General features: G+C 37.4%; 2 protein-coding genes across 6 annotated transcripts; both read right to left on the reverse strand.

The window, feature by feature from the left end:
• Window positions 1-48: 48 nt before the first annotated feature.
• Window positions 49-9,641, reverse strand: LOC122084963 (NADH dehydrogenase [ubiquinone] 1 beta subcomplex subunit 9-like). The gene is made up of 6 exons (XM_042653372.1): window positions 9,629-9,641; window positions 8,650-8,798; window positions 8,273-8,314; window positions 3,873-3,954; window positions 1,196-1,251; window positions 49-456 (listed from the first exon to the last, which is right to left on the reverse strand). The coding sequence occupies exons 1-6, from the start codon at window positions 9,639-9,641 to the stop codon at window positions 415-417; spliced, it is 384 nt and encodes a 127-aa protein (XP_042509306.1). The 3' UTR covers window positions 49-414.
• Window positions 9,642-10,010: 369 nt separating this feature from the next.
• On the reverse strand, window positions 10,011-18,596 carry LOC122084364 (kinesin-like protein KIN-7E). Of its 5 annotated transcripts, none has more exons than XM_042652557.1 (15): window positions 18,133-18,596; window positions 17,520-17,979; window positions 17,061-17,300; window positions 16,401-16,490; window positions 16,201-16,301; window positions 15,983-16,096; window positions 15,823-15,904; window positions 15,678-15,745; window positions 15,533-15,598; window positions 15,319-15,443; window positions 13,702-14,068; window positions 12,894-12,998; window positions 11,857-12,792; window positions 11,312-11,634; window positions 10,011-10,590 (listed from the first exon to the last, which is right to left on the reverse strand). In XM_042652557.1, exons 3-15 carry the CDS (start codon window positions 17,278-17,280, stop codon window positions 10,260-10,262), a joined length of 2,928 nt encoding a protein of 975 aa, XP_042508491.1. In that variant the 5' UTR covers window positions 17,281-17,300; window positions 17,520-17,979; window positions 18,133-18,596; the 3' UTR covers window positions 10,011-10,259. The 5 variants fall into 5 exon arrangements, with proteins under 5 accessions (XP_042508491.1, XP_042508488.1, XP_042508490.1 ...); XM_042652554.1 differs by having other exon boundaries at window positions 17,520-17,989; XM_042652556.1 differs by having other exon boundaries at window positions 17,520-17,989; window positions 18,094-18,596.
• Window positions 18,597-25,221: the final 6,625 nt, after the last annotated feature.

Genomic DNA, 25,221 nt, shown 5'->3' on the forward strand with positions numbered 1-25,221 from the left:
AATGTTTTGCGACGCAAGATTTCTACAAACCAACAGAATGCTTGATACTTGGCTAGATAATCAAAATGATTTTACTGTATCACATTCATAAACCAGGAGATAAAACCATATTGATCATCAATCAGGCTGTCGAGCAACAACCCCTAATTCCCAGCACACAGACACTTACAGGGATTGGATACTTTTATACACCTAATTCACTCTAAACTTCAACCAAAGAGCAATAAAGAAATGTATCCATCCAAATGCAAGGATATTTTAAAAGCTCCCATTATAAGTTGGTTCTGCAGAGGTCATTTCAACATGCCATGTTCTTAAAACAAATACGCATATAGCACACAGTCAACTGAATCACCTAAAATGGATTAGAGACTTCATCCTCAATTTATTGCATAAAAAAAAGGATGCACCGTTTCAGTCATTATCTTCTCGCCCATAGTCATAAATTATCTCGATCTGCATAAATAAAGAAAACTCAAATTTGAATCAAAACCATCAAGGGGATCGCCAACACTTAGCTTCAAACCAGGTTACTGTTGTAGTAGTAGTAGCATCATAAGAACAATTTCACTAGCTAATAGTTACACTAAGACCTGAAAATGCAACATTATTCAGCAATATGCAGATTAAGTCGCATGATAACCCAAAAAGATGGAGCATAGTAGGAAACAGTCAGAACAAATAAGCTCAAGAATGTCCTTTGACCCGTAAGATGCCAATAGTTTGAAGGGAGAAGGTCAAAGAAAGCTATTTAAAGGAAGCACAAATCCAACGGAATTAGAATCAATAGCTCTAATAGCACTTTTAGCAAACAAAATCAATATTATCAATGCATTCTCCTAAATTTTGCAAGATGGAAAGAGAACCTTGAGATCAACTAATTACTTCACTAGAACTTCAGAGCAGATGTTTGGATGCATATTCATTTTACAATCAATTGTATTAAATTCACTCCAGAAAGTGCCGAGTATAGTGGAAAGCTTGAGGAATGCATCCATTATGATATGAGGGAAGAGCACAGGAACTCAAAATATGATTGCTCACAAAAATAAAAAACCTTATGGCCTTATCTATCAATATCATGTCCAAGAAAGTAAAATGAAGTCCTCAAAAAGTAACTGAAACAGTGATAGAATGCATTAAGTTTTTCCCCCTTTAAAAAAAAAAATGTGGTGTAAAAAATATACAAACTTACCCCAGAAGGCGGTACTGGGTTTCGTGTAAATTTTGAACCACCAGGAGCCCAAGGAACTGCACACCAAGAAATCAAGATGTTAAATATATATAAAACTGCATTAAATAAATATCAAACTGCACAAATACAAGACTTGATAAAGGTGAACACTTCATCACAGTACTAAGCATAAAGAAGTTTTGGAATCTGACTCCACAAATAGTTTGAACAGTGAAGCACATGAAAGTTTGAGAATCAAAGGAAAAAAAAAAAAGAATACAAAGTTGACAGATGGAAAAAATAATCCAAATCGACCTAAGCAGTCTGCAAAGCCTTACCTCAAGTACCTATCACAACAAATTATTTATTCAGATCTAATTTTATGAGTAAAATGCTTTACTTCTCTTATAAATAACAAACTTTTATTTCTAAGAAAACTGGAAAACTCATACAGGAACAAACACAAACCCTTCTAAAGACGGAAACAGAGGAACAAAGCTAGACTTAACAAAAAAATTAGCTGACAGGCATCCATTGGAATAAGAGTTTTCATGAAAGGCATTGCTCTAAAGCATTGCAGATATGAGAAAGCCTACATGGACGAAAGATCCAAGGAGGCCAGCTGTGAACTCATCCGATCTTCTTCAACAATTGAAGATGATTATTTTATGGAGTCATCTGAATAAGATGATATGATATAACAGATGTCAAATCCGCAGTGTCGGAATCCGCAATACCAATGAACCCTGAAAATGTTGCTACACTGTTGCCTTCACAGTCTCTAATGCCCTCAAATACCTTGTGGACCAGAATTGTGTTTTAACAATAATATTTCACTGATTCTACCACATCTTAACTTCCTACTTCCCAAATTTACTTCCTCTGGTTTGGTTGATGGACATCTGAAAAAGAAAGGATTAATAGAATGGAAAATCTTTAGCTTTCATTTTTAATAATAAGCGGGATACACTTAGTAAGTATGTTTGCATCATTTACAACTTCATTTAGTGGATTGGTATGAAGAAAGCATATGAGATTGACGTAATTGCATTACTTATAATGGTCCCCATAATTTAGTGCTTTCTTATTTTTCAGTGGCTTCCCAACTGAACTTACAAATATGTTTAGTCTTTGATAAACATCTGATGATTCAAGACGAAGCTCCTATCCAATTGGAAGCCTTGGTCAAAAGATAGAGCATTCTTTCATTAAAGTATCATGATCATCTTTAAGTAATCTCCACATGAAAATAGCTTTAAATAAGGTTGAATAGCGAAACAGGATCAGTGTGCACAACACCATTCAGCTGGGAAAAGTGATGCAGTTTTACACGTAGGAATATTTAGGTTATTTTCTTTTATCCTTTTATTATGTTGATAAGAGTTGTAGGAGACGGGGTTATGGTGTTTGACTCAAACTCTACTTCATTCATTGAGTTTGGGTAGGAATGTAGGATTAGCTTTAGTTACAAGTCTTTAAATACATGGTGTAACCAACAATTAGAAAGAGTTGAATGCATTGAAAATTTTAACGTACAGTTTCTGTGGTATGGCTGCTGGTCATGTGGCTTTCTCCTCTTCTGCATCGATTCAAATCTGATTTGATCCCCTCGTGTGCGATCTCTCTTGCTCCTATTAGTATACTCTGCTTTCTCCTCATTGTTTATTTCCTCCTCCCCTTTTCTTCCGGTTGTTCTCTTTCTTACTGGAGGTGCCCTGTTTCTGGCGACAATAGCAGATCAACAGAATTGAAGTTGATCTCTTTCATTGCATTCCCTTTCTTCCTTCAGCTTGGGGTATTGACACCTCTCCTAGAGGTGACCCACCAAACTGAGTTTCATGTTGAAACTCAAAGGGTGCTGTGGGATCTCTCGTTGAAACCAAATCTGAACCTATAGTTACCACGCTACCTGATTTCAGGAGCTTTTTTTAAATTTAGCTTGTTGATTCTTGGGTTTGTTGCTTGCATTCAAGAGGGATATCAGTTGCTAATCCTCGCCAAAAGTTTCATTCTAATCATTGATCACATATGAGAAATCTCTCATTTGAAGAAAACCAGGATTTACCGCTGATTGGAGTTCTAACGAGAGGTAGAAGAATAATTCTGGTTTCTAATATAACTCACTCCGTTGTTGAAATTTTACATCAGAAAATCCCTTCATGAAAAACTTGCTTTTGTTTTGAAACCAATCTGAAATTAAATTCCAGAATCGTCCATCTTTAAATTTTATTTACACTCCTGTTCTCAGTACTGTTTACCTTTTTCGAAAGGGTCCTAAATCATTCCTAATATCTAAGAAACTGCTACCACTAACTCAAGTTGAGTTATTTGTCACTTGTGGGCCCATAGCAATTCAAATTTAAGGATTTTGGAACCCGAGATCACATAAAAAAAGGCTTAGTTAAGCGGAGTTGTATTAGGAAGCAATTTCCCAAACAATAACCCAGCATGATTGAGGAGCAATTGAATGTCAAGATAATTACAACTACAAAATCTATGCCACTCCAACAAAACTCAGCCTCATCCAACTAAATGGTGTCGGCTACATGGATTTGTAAGAGTGTAAAATAGAAATATTTTACTAAAAGGTTTAAGCAAAATGGAACTAAAGAATAGGGGAATGATATCTCAACTAACAGTCATGACTATACCAACCGGATAACCAAAGAGAACAAGTAAGCTTCCACCCAGAACTTACCAATGTAAGGATCAGGGTGCCTCCACTTATTATGCCTTGCTTCACCATCAGCAATCAATCTGTCAATTGTATCGAGATCTTCCTGGATTTTACAAAAAATTGGTAATCTCAAAAATCAGAATTCCAGAAACAAAAATATTCCAGTTCAATGATTAACTGAACTCTGAAGCCAAGGCCTGCCCCGCCCCCACATCTTAGGCCAGGTATGACCTTTATCATGTTAGAATTGGATTAGGCATTTTAAAATGAGGAGCCCCACCTCACTAGCCTTAAGAAATTGGTGAGCCCAAGAGTGACGGGACGGATAGGGTTGTGCAATATTTTGATAGGGCCAGATATGGTATTGGTGAAACCTGTCTCAAAATCCCCCACCATACTTATTTCCTGGCCTCAAAAACTAACACACTACTCTGTTGGCAAAAGCAGAAAACCTCATCTGACCAAATTTCCAATGCTTCTTTCTCAAAAAGTATACTCATAGATAGTGTTAATGAATACATGTAGATTGCACCCCCCCCCCCCAAAAAAAAAAAAGGAAAAAATGCATGTAGAAAATAAATCAATATGCTTTTATGAATGTACGTAAGACGAAATTACTATTAAGCCATCATGAGATGTCCGAAGTCATTTCTGTCAACATTTTCTATTTAATGCCCAAGCAACCACTAGTAAATATCTGATACAGAAAAATCTTCCCATGCTGGCCCCTAGATTCATTATAGTTAGAAACCCAAAATATCATCTTCATCATTTATTTAACTTTAGTCATCACCCAATATGCTGATTCAACATGGTTGTCAAAAGTTCTGCTGTTCCTTTCTAAATACATGATATCATTGACAGTATGTTACCAGACCTTTCACCATTTCAAGCCCCATGCTTCTTCTCCCAATCCATACATGACCTCCCCTAATGTCCTCAGCATTACCCAAATGATAAAAGTTCAAAAATAAATCAAAGTATGTCTTCTGATCTCTTACTCTCTGAAATGTTCCTCTTTTTTTATATCCCCTCTTTAAAATTTCCCTGCTTTATCTTGATGTTTCATGATATCAATACTTCTACAACGTGAAAAGGTTCTCTACATCAGTGGGTGTAGAGGATATCTCTTACAAACACCCAATTTTTTGCCACTTGGAAGGTGATGTGGCAATTTCAAGCATCTCGGTAATGTTGTTGATTGGCCACACCACTCAGATTTAACCCCCCCCCCCATGTATGTCCATGCACCATTCAAACCCTCTCCACACTTGGAATTTTGTAACAATAGTCTTGAATTTTTTCACCACTTCATTTTGCCATGGCAAAGTCTTGTTCAGTTGAAGCTTGACATTCGAACAAGATACCTTCAGGTATTACTGCCGACAAAATTCCATCCTTATCCAATGTGCTACATGGCATAACTTAGGATGCTGGTGTAGAGATACAACCACGGGTGTAGAGAACCTGCCCCTAACTAAACATTTAAATAGATTAAGAACGTGATGCAATTTCAATCCAAGCTGATTCGCCCACATATATTTTCAGAGGCGGGAAAATTTGGTCTAATTTCACATTACCAGCCTTAAGTTTTTTTTTTCTTTTTTCTTTTTTGGGAGGGGGGTGTGAATAGAAATTCAATAACAAAAGAAGAAAGTAAACAGAGACTCCCAAAAATAGGAGAGAAAACAGAACAATACAACAATTACAAAGCCCCTCTCACTAAGATGAGAGGAGAAGGCCCCAGGAGGCAACAATAAGTTTATTCCTAGGGGTGTCAACACACCGAGGGGGAGCCACAGAAAGCTTGTTTCTGATGTCGAAGAGTATAGTGTCCCAAATCTGCCTGAAAGACCTAGATTTGGAGGTACATTTTCTGAGGTTGCGCTCCATCCAGATGTGCTAAATAGCAGCACCAAAACAAGGTTACCCACCTTGTCATAAATGGAATTACCGGCAAAGGTCATTTCCACCCAAATCCATTCACAGTTAAAGGGAAAAATCCTTTGTCTCCGGGGCTAGCATCTCACAAGGAGACCATTCCAAATCAAAGAGGAGAAGTGGCAGCCGAATAAGAGATTAACATCTTCAGTAGCATTCCAACAACGCAGCAAGATGGGGAGGCAATAATCTGACCCTGGATAAGGAAGGACTGCGTTAGGAGGCAATGGGAGAGGGCCCGCCAGACAATGAATCTGTGGCAAGGAATATGATCTTGAACCAAACTGAATTGCATCAAGGAAAGACGGAGCCATGAGTTCGATGAGGTCCCAAGCTGACTTGGACCATTCCAAGAAACAATATCATTGCTGGCACCCAGGCCTTCTATGGATGCCCGTAAGAGCAATTCAGACATAAGACAATGGAGGGGCGAAGAGGGAGGTGAAGCCCAGTCGTCATGCCTCATAATGTTCGAAACACTTCATATCATGTGGATTAAGAGATATTTAATATAGGAAGGCATTGAATATACATGTGTAAAATATAAACAGTTAACATATTTGATTAACGTAGGATAAGAAGCCTCAATACTAAGGGAAAAATCCTATCATATCACACGAACTCGAAAAATGAGCAGGACAATGACAACTCTAGATAATGACACAATGATAAAAATTCCTTTTTACCCTTGACTTAAAGAACCTTTAGGAACAAGACAAGAGCCGATTAAAAGAAGGATACAATTTTTGAGTTCACCCCTTTGGTGAGAACAAGAAGCACCATTTATCTTTATGAGTTCAACATGTTACTTTGTCTCTTACTTTATGGAGAAAGCATCAGCATATGTTTCTGATAGGGCTAGATTTTGAATCAAGGAAACCTGAAAAAATTCAACTATGTAACAAGTCATATGGGAGCTGCCTCAATTCAAAAGTAGACGTAAGCTAATAATTGAGGACATTAATTTTAGCAAAGCGCACATGGTGGCATAGACCACAATTTCTGATAAGTATATTCTACAATGTGATTCGCATGATTACTCTTTAGCCCATGTCACAGATGAAAAGTCTTAAAAATTTGTAGTTTCCAATGATATAAAAGGTCACAAAAACCCAACATCATACCCTGATAAGAATAGGATTACTTTGATTTCAACAACATTCACAACTAAAAATACTAAATTTGATCTATTACGTTAAAAAAAAAAACTAAATATTTTCAAAGTGTAATAAGCAAGTTTATTCCATTATGAGAGTGAAATGAGATAGTTACCCCGCAAAAGAGAGGACATGTTCTAGCTACTTGATGTTATATGTAAAAAAAATGTGATGAGACCTCTAAGAATAAATTCTCACAATGAGGTACCCTGACGCAGTTATGGTGATATTACGAGGGTCAGTTGGTGCAAGCGAAACACACACACACACACGCACACGCACACACACGCACACACACACACACGCACACACACGCACACGCACGCACGCACACGCACGCGCACGCACACACACACACACACAGAGGAACCATCAGATCTAAGACAAATTTTCCCCCATAAAAGTCCATAAGTCAGAAGTTCTGTGGCATTTCAATCCTTATGTCTATCTCATAGGGATTATAGAGTGATAGGAGCTGACAGGCATTTGATGATTCAAAGGAATACCCAAGAAACTAGAACACATATGAAGTTATGAACATTCTTGAGAGTGGGAATTTTCTTCCATGGAGTTCAAGGACATTGAAAAGCTTCCTCTTAAGTGAGACATTTTAAAACCATTAGATCTTTCTATGCTTGTAATTATTACAGATGATAGTATACTTTCTTTTCTTATACATAATAAGAAATATTTTTCTTCTTGCCTACAGAGAGAGAGAGAGAGAGAGAGAGAGAAAGTTTGATGAGGTAGCTAACTTGTAACGGAAGACTTCAAGCCCATGTGAAGATCAATACAGTTAAGTATCCTGTAAATTGGCTTCAGAAACAAAATAGTCAAATCAAGAAACATATCAAATACGTTAGGATTCCAATCACGGATAATAAGCGATAAAAATGGACAGTTATTCAAACAAAAGATGTTAGATACAGATATACTCAGCACACCATAAATCAGGAATAAATGTAGATAGTGACAGGCAAAACCAGTAATATCCAAAAACAACAATAGCCAAGAAAAGCTAGCTTTTAATTGTTTTAACTGGTCAACATAGATATAACACCATAAAACTACAACAATCCACTATGGTTGTTCTCTAACTAGCCTACACTCACATCTACATTCAACACTAAAGGAACCTAGAGTATATGGAGGCGCACTCACGCAGGAATGAGAATAGAAGCAATACTTGTCAACCATTCATTTGGACCAGTAAGGGGATATCTCTAATGAATGCCATGCATATAGGGAAAATGCATTTAAAATCAAAAGCAAATAATTTTTTTTTTTTTTTTTTGGGGGGGGGGGAGTTTCGACAGAACGAACCACATGTTTGTTGGCCTCAAACTTCTCCCTCATGTCGGATGCCTGAAATAAGAAAATTACACATCAAACAAGGTTTTTCATTCAAATTCATATAACAAAATGCTTATAATATTGGAATAAAGCATCGTGGCCTCAAAATGATGATGAGAAAAAAAAAATCTGCAATTAAGAACGCAAAATTGTAGCAGCAGATACAAAGGAAACGAACAACAACGATGGGAAAAAAGAGACCCATTTTCGGATAAGATCCGAGAATCCAAGTATCTAATGTTGGAAGGTGCAAGAGAGATTTTTGTTCGAATTCAGATTCAACAGGTGGAAGGAACTACAATTTAGAGCATAATAGATCAGACACGGCGAAAGGGGTATATGCTTACATCTTGATAAAATAGATGGCGATGTACAGCCCAGTTGAGTGTGTCTTTCAGGGCTCTTCTGTACAAGATCCTCACGCTCCTCTCTCTCTCTCTCTCTCTCTCTCTCTCTCTCGTTTTTCGTGAATACCCCACCCCCGTGGGGTAAATACCTCACTACTTGCACTTTGACTCATTATTATTATGAAATATCTAAAAAACCATCCTATTCAGAGGTATCAGAACTGTAAGAAATGCGGCTTTCTTGGCCCATAGCCCGTTCGACATGGTATTGCAGTCTGTAGCGCCCATCATATTTCGGTCCACTTATCCTAATTTCTTTATTCGCCTGAGAATACAAATGTAAACGGTTTGGGATTGCTACATGGTCACTGCACCAGCGTGGAGTCCAACTAGGAAAGGCATATAAGCATCCAACAAGGGGGGTTGGGTGGTTTTTTCGCCACCTCTGTGTCTGGATGTAGAGGTACACAATCAGATAGTTATCTTCTTGCCAAATATTTAACAAAAAAAAAAAAAAAAAAATCTACTCAGGAGTGCTGGAAAAAGTCTCTGTCCTATGTGAATATATTTTTGCCTTTCACTTTGAGGAGCGAGAGACATAAGCCGTGTTCCCCGATAAAGAACCACTTTCCCAGTAAAATTTAAAGTATTTGTATTAGTTATCATATCGGAAATATGGTTTTAAGCAGTGCCCAAAGGGGTCAACGCAATTGGCTTGGAAGGAGCACGGTACTCCACCTTAGGAAGCGAAGTCCCGTGATCAAATCTTGGGGCACTAAGATATATATCAATTAGTATCGACGAATTTGTTAAGATACTTAAAAGCTTGGGCTGGTTACAACCCTAGACGTCCCTCACATTATAAAGGTTTGGGTTTTGGGAATTTGAATGCACCAACCAATCTACTAGAAATTTTTTGGAGAAGGGTGTCTTAACCTATATAGACTATAACTTTACATATCAACTGCACATGTTTTACCTTCATACGGCATTTTAAATAGAGTGATTAAATTTTTTGAATAAATAGATCCCAAGACTTCCCTATTCATATATCAAGTTTTGACCCAAGTGGAAGTTTCTCTTCTACCACGAGGGAAAAGGAGAGGGTGTCTTTTTGGCAAGGCGTTATAGAGAGTGAGGTCCATGGCATGGAATGGAGTCTACACATAGGCGTCGTGGGGTTTTTTTTTTTTTTTTCAGTTGAAAAGACAATGTGAGAAGATTTTGAGTTAAGACAAAGCCTAGCCTTTGGTGAGCAGCCACTTTGACCCATTGTTGACCCTGATGGGTCACATGACCACCTATCACTCTACCATCCACCTAACATAACTACGCGTGCAGATCCATATTTACATCCAGCGTACACAAATAATGCCTTAGATTTTGAATAAAATGCCAAAAAAAAAAGTCCAAATCCATCCTTACTGTAAGGTTTAGAATACAGGTCCCTGTAATTAAATGCTATTAATTAACCAAAAGAACTGGTATAGCAGCAGAGAACAACACTACAACCCAATTATATTGCTAACCTAAGCAAATTTACAAGCCTTTTCTACAATTCAATGACAATCACAACAGTGGAATGAAACCAGTTTGGATCTTTATATAACCTACAAATGGTGCCTACCAGAAAATGACATGGTCTGTTTCCAGCTGTAAGAACGGGTTGGGCGAGGGGGTGTGAAGCTGAGCCCAAACATCTCCTTGGGAGCCTGCCTGGTTTCTAGGAACCCAACAATCTTTGCAACAATTGTGGCACTCTCCATGACAAGGTTCATGTCTATTGTGTCTGTCCATAGGCGGTGAACCAGCTGTAGCCTTCTTCGTTTCGAGTCCAGCCGGATATTCCATTTCACATAGAGTTGCTCTCTCTCCTTTTCTGAGAACCTCTTCTGCATTTGCTTGCACAGCATCACCCTCTCACGGCGCAGAGCCTTCATGCTGTTTCTCCATAAAGAGAAATGTTAGGCTTCTGTTAGCGGAAGAATGTTAAATCTTTTGGCAGTACCAAAAAGAAAATATCACAAGGCTTACACTGACCGACACCCTTCCCCTTCACTGATCAGCCATGAATTGAACTTGGGGTGGCGAATTGGGGAACTCAGTAATTATGTTAAAAGCAATATTGTGAACAATACTGTGCTCGAGTTTTGATGAATGCAATGTACGTTCAAAATTTTCAATCAAAACCAACTAATAATTTACTTTTGCATCACCCCTCCACCCCGACAAAAAATAAATAAATAAATAAAAAAAGTTAAAGAAGAAAGAAGCTAACAATTGACATGTAAGTAAATCAACCTAATTTTTAATATCATAGCATCCAAAGCTGGACCAGACCTGGTTTGAAATATGGACAACACCTTACTGTCTGGACCTGGATTCCTAGTGTAAGTCAGAACCTGGATAAAATGTAGGTTTGGTGTCAGGAAAAATATTGCCCCCACCTGATCCATATTCCATACCATGATACCAACCCCACACCCGACCCCCCCCCCCCACAAAAAAAAGAAAAAAAAGAAAAAGAAAAGGAATACTATATAAGGACCTTGAGCACACCCTTCTGCCATAATTTGGAGTATTAAACTAGAAACGCTAGAGAACCGACTTTTCCAACAATAATTGAAAGTAAAAAAATCTTACAACAAGAACAAGATAGTACCTTGATGCTGGTGTCAGTGTCCGACCATCTTCCATGGCATGTCGAGCAAGATTTCCATGAGAAAATGAGTCCTTGAGGAAGGTAAGCCTTCTGAGCTCTACTTCCATGTAAATGGAATCTGCTGGATCGCCTTTGAAGAGCAGGAGGAAGTAGGTTCTGTGGACCAACGATACATTGCAAGCATGCCAAAGTTCAATTATCTCTCTCTTCTGCCTCTCAAATTCTAAATGCCAACTTGGAGGAGATTCTGAAGGATCCTGCATCGGGTCCAATCCCACATCCTTTACAGTCTTTGCAGATTCATTGGGCTTTGATTCTGTCTCCTGGAATCAATGCAAAGAACCTCGTCAAATATAAGTCAACCAAGTTAAAATTCATAAAACACGTGGACTTTCCCATATTGATCCAGAAATCTTAATATACCACTAGAGATTGTAAGTGAATTGTTGTTTTGGGGGGGGGAGGGGGGGGGCATGCAATACGAGAGAGAGAGAGAGAGAGAGACAATTGTTGACAGACCAGAGATCTCATCATCACATCCTCACCTGACCATCAAGAAGTTGCTTCTCATACTGAAGTTTCACCATCTCTTTCATCCCTGTAACAAAAGTATGGACACTGGTAATATCCTCTTCAGCTGAGGCTTTGGCATTCTGTGTTTTTGGATCATCAACGGAAGCATTCACTTCAGATGCCTGGAAATCTTTATTTGATGACCTTGCAACATCGTCACCATAATTTATTGCAGAAAACCTCCTATGAAAGATTTCAGGTCTTCCAGGGAAGTCTCTCTCAAACCTGCTAGGTGGTGTGTTCTCACTCTGGTCCCTCCTCTCAGAATAGGAAGTGGATGAGCTAATCATGAGAGCCGCTCTACAACTTCTGCTTCTGGTTAACTGCAAGCTTCTAGAGCTACACATGTCAGCTGGAAGCCATGGAGATGACTCGTCAAGGTAATCAACAGTTTTTTGCACATCGTGGAGTTTTTGCTCCAGTGCACCATACACAAAATCATTCATATGCTTCAAGTCTCTATCTCCCTTCCTTCGGGATGAGATCAACAGCTGATCAGTCGCATCTCCATTCCCAGAAACTGTCAAATCTAACATGCCTTCATTTTCTTGAGGTGACAAAGCTTTTGATTCTATATTTCTGACCCTGTTAGACTCCTCCATCTCGATGCATCTAACTTCTTTGCAAATGTCTTCAGAATCTTCAACTGTTTCTTCTGCAATCTCCTCCCAACTCTGACATGGATCACGTCCAATAAATGGACTATTGATAGACAATCTTGGGGAGGTACCATCAGACAGATAATGGTCTTCTGGAATTTCAGGCAGCTGTGGGTAATCAGAATTATTCACACTGTTACTGTCAGAATACCAAGACGTGTTGACTCTTGTGACACCAATGGCATAGTGAGGATCATCCACAACCGATGACTCTGATACTGATTTTACATCTTCCCATGCATTCTTTGCCTGAAATTTAGAATAATTATCAAATCTTGACTGAGAAAGGAAAAGCAGCAGTTAGCAATTACAAGTTAGGTTCACTTTTTTAGTTGGTAAAAGATGAATACCCATATTTTAGAAGCCTGATCAACACCAACAACTTGTAGCAAATCCTCAAGTCGTGATTGAGCAAGATCACGCTGCTGAATGAGTACTCTTATCTCCTTCTCCATCTGCATAAGAAGATAGTCAGGCAACCTCGTGAAGAAATTTGTTGCCAGCTTAATGCATGACTACTTTGGAAGAACATTTTTGTGTAAATGCATGGATTCGTTTCAACCATAGTTAATAAAGTTGGCGTGTATATTTCCATCACAAACAATTCCAGGTGTTCCTATGCCTTTCAAGTCATAAGGATCAATTTAATTCGTTAGGCAAAGAAAAAAGCTATCAATTAGGCTAGCTTTTACGTACTCTTTTATGTGGAGTGACTGACCCAAGTCCCTACTGCCTTTGTCCAGGCACTTTCTATTATACGGGATACAAAGTCTAGATTAGTGCATATTTCTTAAAAAGAAAAAAAGAAATTATGTACTAACAAGGGCTATAATGCAGTGGAAGTGCATTCGCAGGGTCCTGTGGGGGTTCGATTTTTTATGGTCCAAACCTTTGGCATTTCACACAATGTGACCACTCTCAAGACTCAAACCCACCACTTCATGCTGGTGTACTAAAAATTCTTAGTGGTTCTCCCCTACCAAAAAAAATGGAAGTTTATTTCAAGTCACAAATTCTCCAACCAGGGTTACAAAGGCCAACAATACTAGCATGCAACAGACTGTAAAAGAGCCAAACTCAGTGCAAGTAAGACTGTAAATCTGTAAACATATTAATGCACAATGATTAATAATCAATAATTTAAAGCAAATTTAGAACCTTTGCAATCTGAAGGTCTTTCTCTCGCAACAGTGCCCGGGAATCAGATGTAGCAGAAGCTTGTCCTGGATATCTCAATTCACTCTCCAATCTTGCCAGTTCTTTTTGTAAATGCTTTACCAGTGCCTTGTCAGACATAACTACATTCACTTGTGCATTGGTAGCCACTTCTTTTGCACAGCTTGCGAATAGGAGGGTATTTCTGGACTGCTCAACATGGCTCCGTGCAGGGCTGACGGTGCAAATGATTGCAGTTCTGGCATTTCCTCCCAAGGAGGGTTGCAGTATGCGTGTCAACTTAGAATCTCTGTAAGGAATATGTCCATTTCTTCCTTTGCTGCAAGAGTTGGTAGCGTTGAAGGAATAACTAAAAGAATAACCATGTCAACTCTATTATGAAATCACTGTCCACAAAGAATATGAAAAACATAATACAACAAAAGAGAAAAATGAAAAATGTAAATAATAACCTCTGGTTCCTCAACAGAACCTCATATACACTTCAGGTAAATTCTATCCACAGTAGGACACTTTCTCTCATATTATACAAAAGTATGATTGCAGTGTGGATTATTTGAAGCCATCAATTCTTCATGATCAAAGTAGCAACAGGTTGCATGTTGTGGATGGTTCATGTAATGAAGGTGGACACATTAGATCTGGCTGATATTTTAGTCTTTATTTTTACTCACAAGGGGTATTTCATTTAAAGAGGTGGTCACGTAGGTAGACATCAGCCAATTATAGGAGTCAAAGTAGCTTCACACTTGGTCTTTAAGTTGGTTTCCAAATTGGGTTTTTAAGTCAGTTTCTAAATTGGTTAGTCTTAGCAAGTTAGAAGTTGAGATGATTTGGGAAATTGAAGTCCTTAAATATACTGTATTTGTAAGCCATATTTTCTAGTTTTGAAGTATAATAATATCCTGGTTTTGGTTAAGGCTCTATCGCTGACAAATCAGCAGCTGTATGCTCTCCTCTTTCTTCTGATTATCGCTTCCAATGATGTTCCTTTTCTTACCCTGCTCTGCTCGCTTCTTTCTTCTTCATCTTTTCTGTCTTGTAACTGTTTGTGCAAGTTTGCTACAGGTGAATGCTAATTCAACTATAGGTTAGAGAATGCTCATCCAACAGCTCAGATTTCTGATTCTTATTTCTTTCAACCAACAACTTGTTTGGGTATGATATGTTTGCTCGTCACCTGATATTGAAACGATGAACTCTGCGACTGAATTTCTGATATACTGTTTCTATCAAATCTGGTTCCTAAAACTGTTCTAAATGTTCTCAATGATGTCCTATTACCATACCTGTTCTCTGTTAAAGTTCGAAATCAACAGAATCACATCTCTGTAATCAAGAGAAACATTATAGCGTACACTAGAAATACTAAACAAATGCAGGCATATGCAGTAACATATGTAGTAACTATATCAAAAATCTCACAGAAATAGCAACATCATTCCAAAATTATGTGAAATCTTAACAAGCGTGATAGAGTGAGTCAGAGTGACTAACATTTAAACTTTTCTAATAGTGATATATAACATAGGGTGTCAACAGCAAGGCTGGAAGTTGCCTTGAATTGTAAACATGAAAAAACAAGTAAAGTTAGTCAACCTTAGTTTGCGAATAACAGTTCCTAGGGTGAGTAAACTGCGATTTATGTGGCAACCTTCTTTTAATCTTGTTCCAGCTGATAATGCCTGAGATGCACGCTCACTTCCAGCCAAATCAACAAAGTTCTGTACAAAAGAACACAAATGAGAATTTTTGCTGGGAAAACATCTTTTGACTGACCATCAATCCATGGAAGAAATTAACTAACTCATACCACACTAGCAGCAAGTGTACTTGAATTTTGCTTGCCTAAGAATTCACGAGCAGAGCTTTCAATAGTCTGCAGCAGTCCATCAGGAGAAAGGGTCAGATCAAAATTCCAGTAAATTTAAACTTCTTTGTTGGGATAATGGCCATACCAGTCTCAGAATTTGATGAGATCTGGAGCTGGTTTCATTAAGGGAGGTCTCAGCAATATGTCTTTGAGCTGCAAGAATAAAATACCATAGGTAAATATATCCAGCCATCAAGCAAGAGACTACCAAAGAAACAAACAGCCCTTACCTTCACAAGCGGAAAGGAGTTCCTGTAAATGTTTCCAGTCCCTTATGGTTTCTTCGGTAATTTTCTCCACAATAGTCCCCCTCTGTTGATTTTAAGAAACCATCAGCATGACTAATAGGTTAATTAGATACAAAAAAGTTACATCAAGAACAACATTCACCTCTGGATCATCGAGAAGCCTTAGTGGATTAGCATCTGCACTGAGGAGGTCTCTTACAGCTTCATTGTAAATTTCCATTGCAGAGAATTTCATAACAAATGCCCTCTCTTCATGCTGCAAGAAAAGTCAACCCCAATTCTTGCAGAGGTGTTAACCAAACGAATAAAATGCAATTAATTGTAAGAGGGAAGGCAGGTGCAAACTAGAGCTTTAATTACCATTTTTATGTAATCATATATATCTGCCACAGTATACTCGGTAATTCCACTCATGGTGTATGTCTTCCCACTGCTAGTTTGCCCATATGCAAAAATACTCGCTGAAGAAATAATTTTGTCGGTATACAATGTTTCACTTGTCAATGGAAAATGAGTAAAAAACATCAAATAAAATGTGCAGAAAAGAAGGTCATACTCACAATTAATACCACTGACAACCGAAAGTGCAACCTCCTTGGCTGCTTCCTCATAAACCTGCCTCGTGGAGCAGTTGCACCGAAATACCCTATCTATTGCAGAAATAACCCCCTCCCCCAAAAAAAAGGAGGAGAAGGAAAGATCAGAAGAATGACTAACACAGATAAATTTTGGAGGAACCATGAAACCCTAAAAATAATCTATCTGTGAAAAATGATAGTCATTTTGTAAGCAAACCCAAAATCAAATCTACCTCCTTTTCATGACTGTATCTATAAGATAAAACATATTCTGATCAATTTTGAAGACTGCCTGTTTCATTGCATAATTTTACTCGATCATGTATTCATGATACAAACTCCAGTAATGTTAGCATTTTTCGGCAATTTACAGGATTTGACAAGGGAAGCCTTGAAGGGAAATGGGAAATGGGAAATGAAAAGATAAGTTAACAGGAAACAGAAAAATTCAAAATATTAAAAAGACTAATTATAATTAAGAAGGGCATCATCAGGAGACCCACAATCACCGACACGTTATAATTACTAAATGCAGATTGCTCGCATATGACCACCGCCCCAAAGACCACCCAAAAATATTTTCAGATTTACACCCAAATTGAATATCCGCATACAGAGGAATGAAAGAATAAGCATCCATACCAAATGTATGGGCAGTTGGGAACATAGATCGCTCCGAAAGGCTGTTCCTGTATATGATGGTGTTATCATTGATGCATTCCCAGTCCGATACATCATTCCTGGCAATCTCCTTCGCGCTAAGAGGCCTCAGCCTCACAGAAACAAAAATCTTCTCCTCCCGGCCACCCATTCCCTGCGATTTCTCCCACTGCGGCAACTCCTCCCCACTAATCGACCCCATATCCCACTCTCTTTCGTTTCCTGAACCACCAGAAAAGAGGGAAGAAGATGAGAACCATAATTACATATAATGCTAGCAGAAGGAAGGAAAAACACAGTACTCACACCTTCTCCGTTTGTGACCCAGAATTTATATATGGATTAGATTTAGTATACGGTGGTTGAGCTCGTATATAACATCAAACCAAACTCCTAACTAGCTAATCATGGGTCTAGTGCAGCTTAAGGCATGTTGATTACCTTACTGGCTAATCATAGGACTAGTGCAGCTTAAGGCATGTCGAGTACTGTTCTGTCTCATGCCTCCGCCAATAATTAAAAATTTTCTATTTCAGAAAACTCAAAACAGATAGCTTTCCGAAATCGCGAACTCTCTGATGCTTCAAGACGAAGTTAAGATGTCTTGTATAAGGTAATGGCCGTGATATTTGTATTCTTCTGAGATGGTCCCGCATTCCAGACTGTCTCACTTTTTCCCCTTCCTTCTCTCTCTCTCTCTCTCTAACTTACTCCGCTTCTGAAATTTCTAACGGTTGCGGAATGGAATGTTCTCAGTCGTTTTCACCACAGCTGGATTGAGAATCGTCAGAAGAAACGATACATTCTCTGACGGAGTTCGTCTTTTCACCTGTTTCACCGTGTCCGGTTGAAGGAGATTCTGCAACTGTAGTTATGATGTTCTTCAAGCTTCAACTTCTACCTGCAAAAATCTAAAAACAAAATTCAAAATGTCAAAATTTCCCAGAACTCCGAATTTTTTGTAACTAACGGTTTATTTATTTATTTATTATCTGACAATAATCATTTCCCAGACCTTTCGCCAATTATTTAAGCCTTTCCCTCCAAAATTTACCTCTTCCAACAAATCATCGGCTCCCAGATCTCGCACATTAATTAGCAATAATAGCCTTCAGAATTCAATATCTTTACGACGCTCTTATCTCTCACTGAAATCAGCTTTAACCTTCCGATCAGACAATGTCCCTCTGTATCTCAAAATCCACACCGTATGGCTTCTTCTGAAAGAACCATCCTCAAGATAAAGTTTCTCTAATCACCAAACTTCCTCCATGGCTCCACCTCTCGTAGCCCCGATCTTGCACCAAAAGATAAAAAAAGAAGGGGAAATCCAAGCAACAGAAGTAGACCTCTACGCCTCGAATGTTAAAAATGATTGAACAAACAAGAAACTGGAAGAAAGAGAGAGAGAGAGAGAGAGACCGGTAAAGTCTTCAACCTCCCGTGACAAACGACTACTGAAGAGAAGGGGAGACGGAAAAGGAAGGAGGTTGTATCAGTAAAACCGTCTCTCTCAGGTCTCAACTCCTCGTAGTCTTATCTCACACACTCTCTCTCTCTTTCTCTCTTTCTCTCTTTCTCTCTCTTTCTCTCTCTTCCTTTTTTAGGCTATGTTTGGAAGCTAAGAAATAAAATAAAAAGAAAAACAAATAAAAGATAATATAATTATATTATAAACTTCTTCTTCTACTTCACTACCAGACATGGTCTCAGGCAAAATTCTATTGTGAGAAAAGTTGAGTTTTTTCTCATATGGTTTGAGAATTTATGGATTAGCTTTTCACTGTGAAACTTTTTCTTCACGGTTGGGGAAGGAAAATAAAAAGAAAAAAAATTAAATGAAATCAATTCAAAAGTGGAAATGTCTGCCATCATTGCCTTTTATGGGAGTGTAACTAACTCCAGAAAATATTATATTTGACCATTAAAGTTTTCGTTTCTTTTACAATCAATTTCTTTTGATTTGAAAAGTAAAAATAAATTTTGAGCGGTGGGCGAGCGGTTCCTGTGTCTTGCTAACCTATTCTCTCGTCTTTATATTCTAATTTCTAACTATATCATCTATTTTAGGTAAATTTGTCATTATATATCCGGCAAGAGGCCAGTCTCGCCCAAACCCTAAGTCAGTAGGGACTATGTCACTGGGACAGGAGTTTTTTTTCTTTTTCTTTTTTGAGAAGAAAATTCATTGATTATAATGTGGGTTACACACTTACAGAAGTAGTCACCATTACAAAGATTGAATAACCATGGAGTGGACATAGGTTAAAGCGTCGCACATTCTAATGATATCGCCTTCTAGGCCAAGCTCTCAATAACATAGTCGACAGATCTTGGGATATAAGAGAAGGAATAGTATAACTACGGGAGAGGAGATACTAAAAAGAAATTTGACCATCTCAATTTAGCATATCTTTGCTCAGTAAGACTATAATCTTCATCCCTATAACCTCTCCCAACCTTCTGTCTCCACTCTATAACCTCTACCCCTGCAACACCTCATCATTTTCCATTTTTGCTTGCAAACTCTGCCTTTGCAACTTCCACCTTTACACTATCTCTCGCTCAACTATGACTCTCCATCTCTTATCTTTGCTCTACATCCTCTACCCATGCAATCCCTCATCATCTCACCATCTCTATCTCCCACTGGTTGTAGTAGCCTCGCCCCATCTCTGATCTCCTATCCTGTTTCAGCCGCCATCTCAAGGTTTTCTTACTAGTACATGAAGTTCTAAATCAAGTTTGATTTTGAGTTGCTTGAGACTTCAAAGGTTTCAAGGAGGCTGTCGAGAGATTTGCATATGGTTGCGTTGAGTGAAAAAAGCATTTTTTTAAGAGGCTTCAGCAATTGTGAAAAAATTTCAATGGCTAAGAGGTGTTGTGCTTAAATGTCACGTTCAAGAAATGGCTCAGATCGGTTGAATACCAGAGGTTGAGCAAGAAACAAGAGAAACATTGAGGAGGTAGGCTTTTTAGTCTCACATCGACTATCTAGAGAGAAGAGACTAGGGTAGTTGACAAGATCTAACACCTCTTTTTTGTTCACCACTCATTTTAAAGCTATAAAGGGCCATTGTCTTTCTTTACATATTTTTCCTTGATTTCGTCAGAAGATGGTGATGGTCTTTCTTTCTCATTCTTCCAAGCTTTCCTTCAGATATCTTCAATGGAAGCTACTTTGGGCTTACTCCAAGAATAGTGAGGAATAACAGTTCTCGAAATTGAGTTTGACCCTAGGGGCATGCATGACAACACCTTATGTTTTTGCCTTTCTAGGCTATGTTTCTATTGCATGATTTACCTTTTTTTGTATTTTTATTTTTAGGCTATATTTGGAGGGGGGTGAGAAATGGGTTGAATGATATATAGTAATTTTTATTTCTAGGCTAGAAAAGAAATAGAAATATAAATATGTTTATTAAGTGCATAGGTACGGTTGGTTGTGACCCAAAATAGGAGTAAATCCTGCACTAATTCAAAAAAATCAGTAGTTGTACCAAACTTGTTCGGTTTTAGTTCCTATTTGGTTTCATTAAGATTCAAAACCCAATTTATAAATGTAAATAGATCCATAAAATAAAATAAAATTGGACTCAAGAGGAAGTTAATCGGTTAGTATAAGACTATGAAAAAGTATGTGTAAGGACAAAATGTTGATATCCATCATGGGTTCTTGCTTAATTATTATATTACAAAGTACCCAACAAAATAATTAAAAGCATAATAATTAGTCTTTGTTAATTAATTATTATATTATATATACCCAACATAATCATTAGTTCATGCGTCTCATGTCATTGGAATATGCCCAATGCAAAATGCAAGTCTAAGATGAATTATTAAGACTAACAGAAAAGTCTAAGATGAATCATTTATTAAGTTGAAACGTGAGGGGCATGTTTCATGACTTTTTCTTTCTCTTCCTAACATCTCCCTCAAAAAAAAAAAAAAAAAAAGATAATATTTTCTATTCTTTTTTTTTTTTTTTTTTTCATTTTTCTTATAAGTGTGAAAGGTGGAACAAAGATCTTCTCCAACCGCATTGGGCATCTGACTATATTCAACGGTTAAAAGTCTCTTGGGATGTCCTTCACTGATAGTCATCATTTCGCATCGATAAATGTCTAAAAATAATGAAAGGCATTCTATACATCTAACAAATGGATTCTATTTCTCTTCATAAGCCCAGGGATCAGAGAGTGATTCTACGGCTGAAAGGATCTAAGCATGTGTTATGAGATCATTCTAATCGTGAGATCACTCTCTAATCTCTAGGCTCTATGGAAATAAAACCTATCCTCAACAATCGGGAAATGTAATTAAGACGATATGTTCGTGGGTGAAGGAAAACTTTCTCCATTTATTTATCATGATGTGTCTATTGAATGAATCTAATAAAAGTCATTTAATGATGCACAGGCAGAAATTTGAGGCCATCATTCAATAGTGCAGCTCACATTGAATTTTTTCTGATGGTTTTTTTTTTTCAATAATATTAAACTTATAAAATGCTTGTACATATTTTTCATGATTTTCTTTTCTTTATTTTGACGCTTTTGATAAGGTCAGATTGAACTTAAATTTGGGCCTTTGCACATCGTACATAACCAGGGGAGGACAGGGAGGTTGCGACCTACTTTTCAAACTTTGAGGGTAACGGTCCATATTCCATAGCCACCGGCATAGATTTCAATTAAGATTCTAAGAACAACTACTTGAAATATTAAGTTGCTTTAATGATAATAATAATAACTTATTATGCTTTGAAGACAATTAAGATTCTCTTGATTGTTCACAAATTTTGCCATTAAACAAGAAGACGTGGCAATTCCAACAAAGGAATTCTTGGTGAGAATTGAACTTATCCCTTATGTGTGTGTGTGTGTGAGAGAGAGAGAGAGAGAGAGAGAGAGAGATGTATAAATACATTTATTCCTCATGTCACTTGGAGAGAGAGATAAAAAGTTTACATTCTCTGCAACAAGCGATGAGGTGTAGTGAATATCAGACAGCTGAGAGTATTTGGATACACGCCTCAAGGGGTTCCCAATCACACGATACTCACTGCATCGGTGCAGCGGCTGCAAACAATTTTCACCTTTTCTTGTGTGCCAAAATCGTCTGTAGTGAAGTGGTGAGGTATAGTGAGCATTCAACAACTAGGTGCATAGTTGGACCTTCCCAACCGTTAGATGCTCATTGCACCTCACCGCTTACTGCAGACAATTTGAACTCCCTTATTACCCAAGAGTAACAGAACTATGAGAAAACCTTTTTTTTTTTTTTTAGATGATGCTTCGTCAAGGCTTGTGTTCGAAAGTGGAGCATCAACTTCAACACTTGGGTGGAGTTGAAGCGTCATTTGGTCAATTTTTTAAAAATTATTATTATTATTATTTTGTTAACACAATTTTAAAATTTTCACATGTAGGGTTATTGTGATGAACTGTGAGAGATTCTTTGGATAGAGGATAACACGAATGCTATATATCATAGGATTTGAAGCCAAACTACTACTTTAGACAACCATGTCTCACAAGTCACACCTTAAGACAAAAGATAACATGTCTATTATATGTCATACAATCCTCGGTTAATTTTTCCTATGTTCATATGTCTATAAATGATTAAATTTAGTTTTACCGATTTATCTACCTTCATGCTTAGAAGATTGAAAGTCCCATCATATTCCGGATGATACAATCAAGACCTAAAATATAAGGATCGGTATAACCAAGGTAAGCAACAAGGGGGAGAAGATTGAAAAATATATCTAACAACCATCCTAGAAAGAAACAAATCTAAAAATGTAATCCTTTGTTTTAACATTTTTTAATGGAGAAGAAAGACCTAAAATATAATGATAGGTATAACCAAGGTAACCAGCAAGGGGGAGAAGATTAAAACATATCTAACAACCATCCTAGAAAGAAAAAAAAAACTAAAATTTTTTAACATTTTTAAATGGAAAAGAACGACTTGACTTTGATATAATTATCGAGGTGATATATTCTAATTCTATTAAGCAAAATTATATCGTGGAAATTCTAACTATTAGATGATAGTACATAATCACAATCCATGTCTATGCCCACCTACAATACTCCAACCATTATCACGAACTTTTCATAATCTTTTATATTTTCATTTCGTAAATTTGAAATTCTACGTGTAATTAAAAGATTTTAAGATCTAATTTTCTCAAAATTTTGACTTTATCCAATTTTCCAAGTGGCATATATTTAGACCACATTATAATATTATCAAGAGGTCTTCCAAAAACCCAAATGATGATTCAATGCTTCACTTAGAAATAGAATGGACACAAACATTTGTAGTGACTAAGAGGAAAACAAAATCAAATATTGGAGATGATTGTAGGATCCTTAATTGGTGGGTGCACTAAAGTGTACACTAAGCAATGAATCAACGCACAATCAAAGTAAATGACAACCATTCTCAGATAGTATCAAATGGAATCTTCAAACCAAATTTAATAACCAACGCTTCCCGACAATTATACATAGAAAGACATGACTTGTGGCCACCAAAAGGATCTTCCCATTCTAGATAGCCCAACCTCATAGCTCTAGGCTTTAGCAGGGAGAAAGATGCCTCGGTTAAGATGTGATGTACCCCAAAATTGTAATCTTGCTTCGGATTGAAGGGTGGGGGTGGTTCGTTTGGATCTTAATACTCTTTAATTCTTTATCGTGTAATTCTCTCTATACACATGATATTAGTATATTTTCAAAACTCAATGGTCGTAGAAGTTTTTTGGGATCTAAATCCATTATAACCCCTCAAATGCCTAAAACTTTTACAATCATTGATTTTGAAAACGTACAAGAATCATGTGTAGAGAAAGAATTGCATGATTAAGAATTGAAAAGGATCTAAATCCATGGTTGGTTCATTTGAGTAAGTGGGATGCCACAAATGCTGAAATATAACCAACAAGGTTGGTAACTTAGTGGAAGGAAACCCTTGCCCCATCACCGTTCTAGTCGATTGGTTGTGAGTTTAAGTTGGTACGTTCTACTATTGCTTGTTGGTTCTGCGGAAGCGTTACATGCCGTATGGACTATGGGGGGGGCTATGATCATTACCATAGAGCACAATTTTTTCATTACAAAAAAAAAAAAAAAAAAGTGCTGAAATAGTCTCATCCTCAATCCCTCTGGTGGTTAGATGGGATTTAGAAAGGATTCTTTGGTCCATTAACAATGGGAGGTGAGTTTACCAAAAAAAAAAACAATAAGAAGTGAGGGTTGATGATGAGTCACCATCGGAGGAATCGGGAATCCGATCATGGATAGAGAAAAAACTAATATTTTTACTTACAAATTTAAACTTGATCACTACTTTTTCTTAGTATAGTGGTAAGTATTACTCCTGTCACGCGGGTGACCCGGGTTCAATTTTTTTTTTCATTTGCATTTTTTTGGCGGCAAATTGCAGATTACGGAAGGAGATCAGATGTGCCACATAGAGGGGTGTAAGATTTCCTATTATGTGGGCTAACATAGTCAAAGATTTGTTTCTAAAACCGGTTTAGTGGTGTTGACTAAAGATGGAGTAAGCAGAAAGAATCCAATATTATTGGTAAGTGATCTCTATGGAGATATTGGATTCTATTAGCACACCTTAATGGTATGAAATATTTATTACTATGTGTGGACCTAAGGTATTGTTTCCTTAATGAGGAGGAAACCCTAATTTTATTACAGGGTTGGTCCCTACCCTCACCCCTATATATAGTTATCACTGACCCATTAAGTGAGGCTAACGACCAAAAGCAAAAAGGGAAAAAGGGTAGACCAGACCAACATTGATCGTGTTGTACGAGGAGCATACAAGAAGACATAGATGAGTTCTTATTCTTCAGCCATGGATTCAGGTATGCCTAAAACTTGTTTTTGTAGTGTTTGTCGTACATGCTTATCGATCTTCATGAATCGTTCCGCATTTATTTTCTTTCAATGGTATCAAAGCCTCGTTCATGAAAAATCGATCGACTGTACCACCAATTATAAAAATCAATTTCTTCTCCTCGAGTCGTTTTGTTTTGAAGAAACAAAAAAATAATAATATATTATATATTATTACTAAATGACAAAAATGATAAAGTTAAATTAAA

The sequence above is a fragment of the Macadamia integrifolia genome, chromosome 7 (assembly GCF_013358625.1).
Source record: "Macadamia integrifolia cultivar HAES 741 chromosome 7, SCU_Mint_v3, whole genome shotgun sequence".
Classification (NCBI taxonomy): domain Eukaryota; kingdom Viridiplantae; phylum Streptophyta; class Magnoliopsida; order Proteales; family Proteaceae; genus Macadamia; species Macadamia integrifolia.

Excerpts from the sequence above, each read along its gene's own strand:
- LOC122084364 (XM_042652557.1), bottom strand. The coding sequence starts at position 17,280 with ATGGGGTCGATTAGTGGGGAGGAGTTGCCGCAGTGGGAGAAATCGCAG. Across the intron at positions 15,746-15,822 it reads ACTCCTTTCCGCTTGTGAAG|CTCAAAGACATATTGCTGAG; the intron begins GTAAGGGCTGTT and ends TTATTCTTGCAG. Across the intron at positions 10,591-11,311 it reads ACACTGACACCAGCATCAAG|CATGAAGGCTCTGCGCCGTG; the intron begins GTACTATCTTGT and ends ATGGAGAAACAG.
- LOC122084963 (XM_042653372.1), bottom strand. Across the intron at positions 8,315-8,649 it reads GCCATCTATTTTATCAAGAT|GCATCCGACATGAGGGAGAA; the intron begins GTAAGCATATAC and ends TTCTTATTTCAG. Across the intron at positions 457-1,195 it reads ACCCAGTACCGCCTTCTGGG|ATCGAGATAATTTATGACTA; the intron begins GTAAGTTTGTAT and ends TTATTTATGCAG.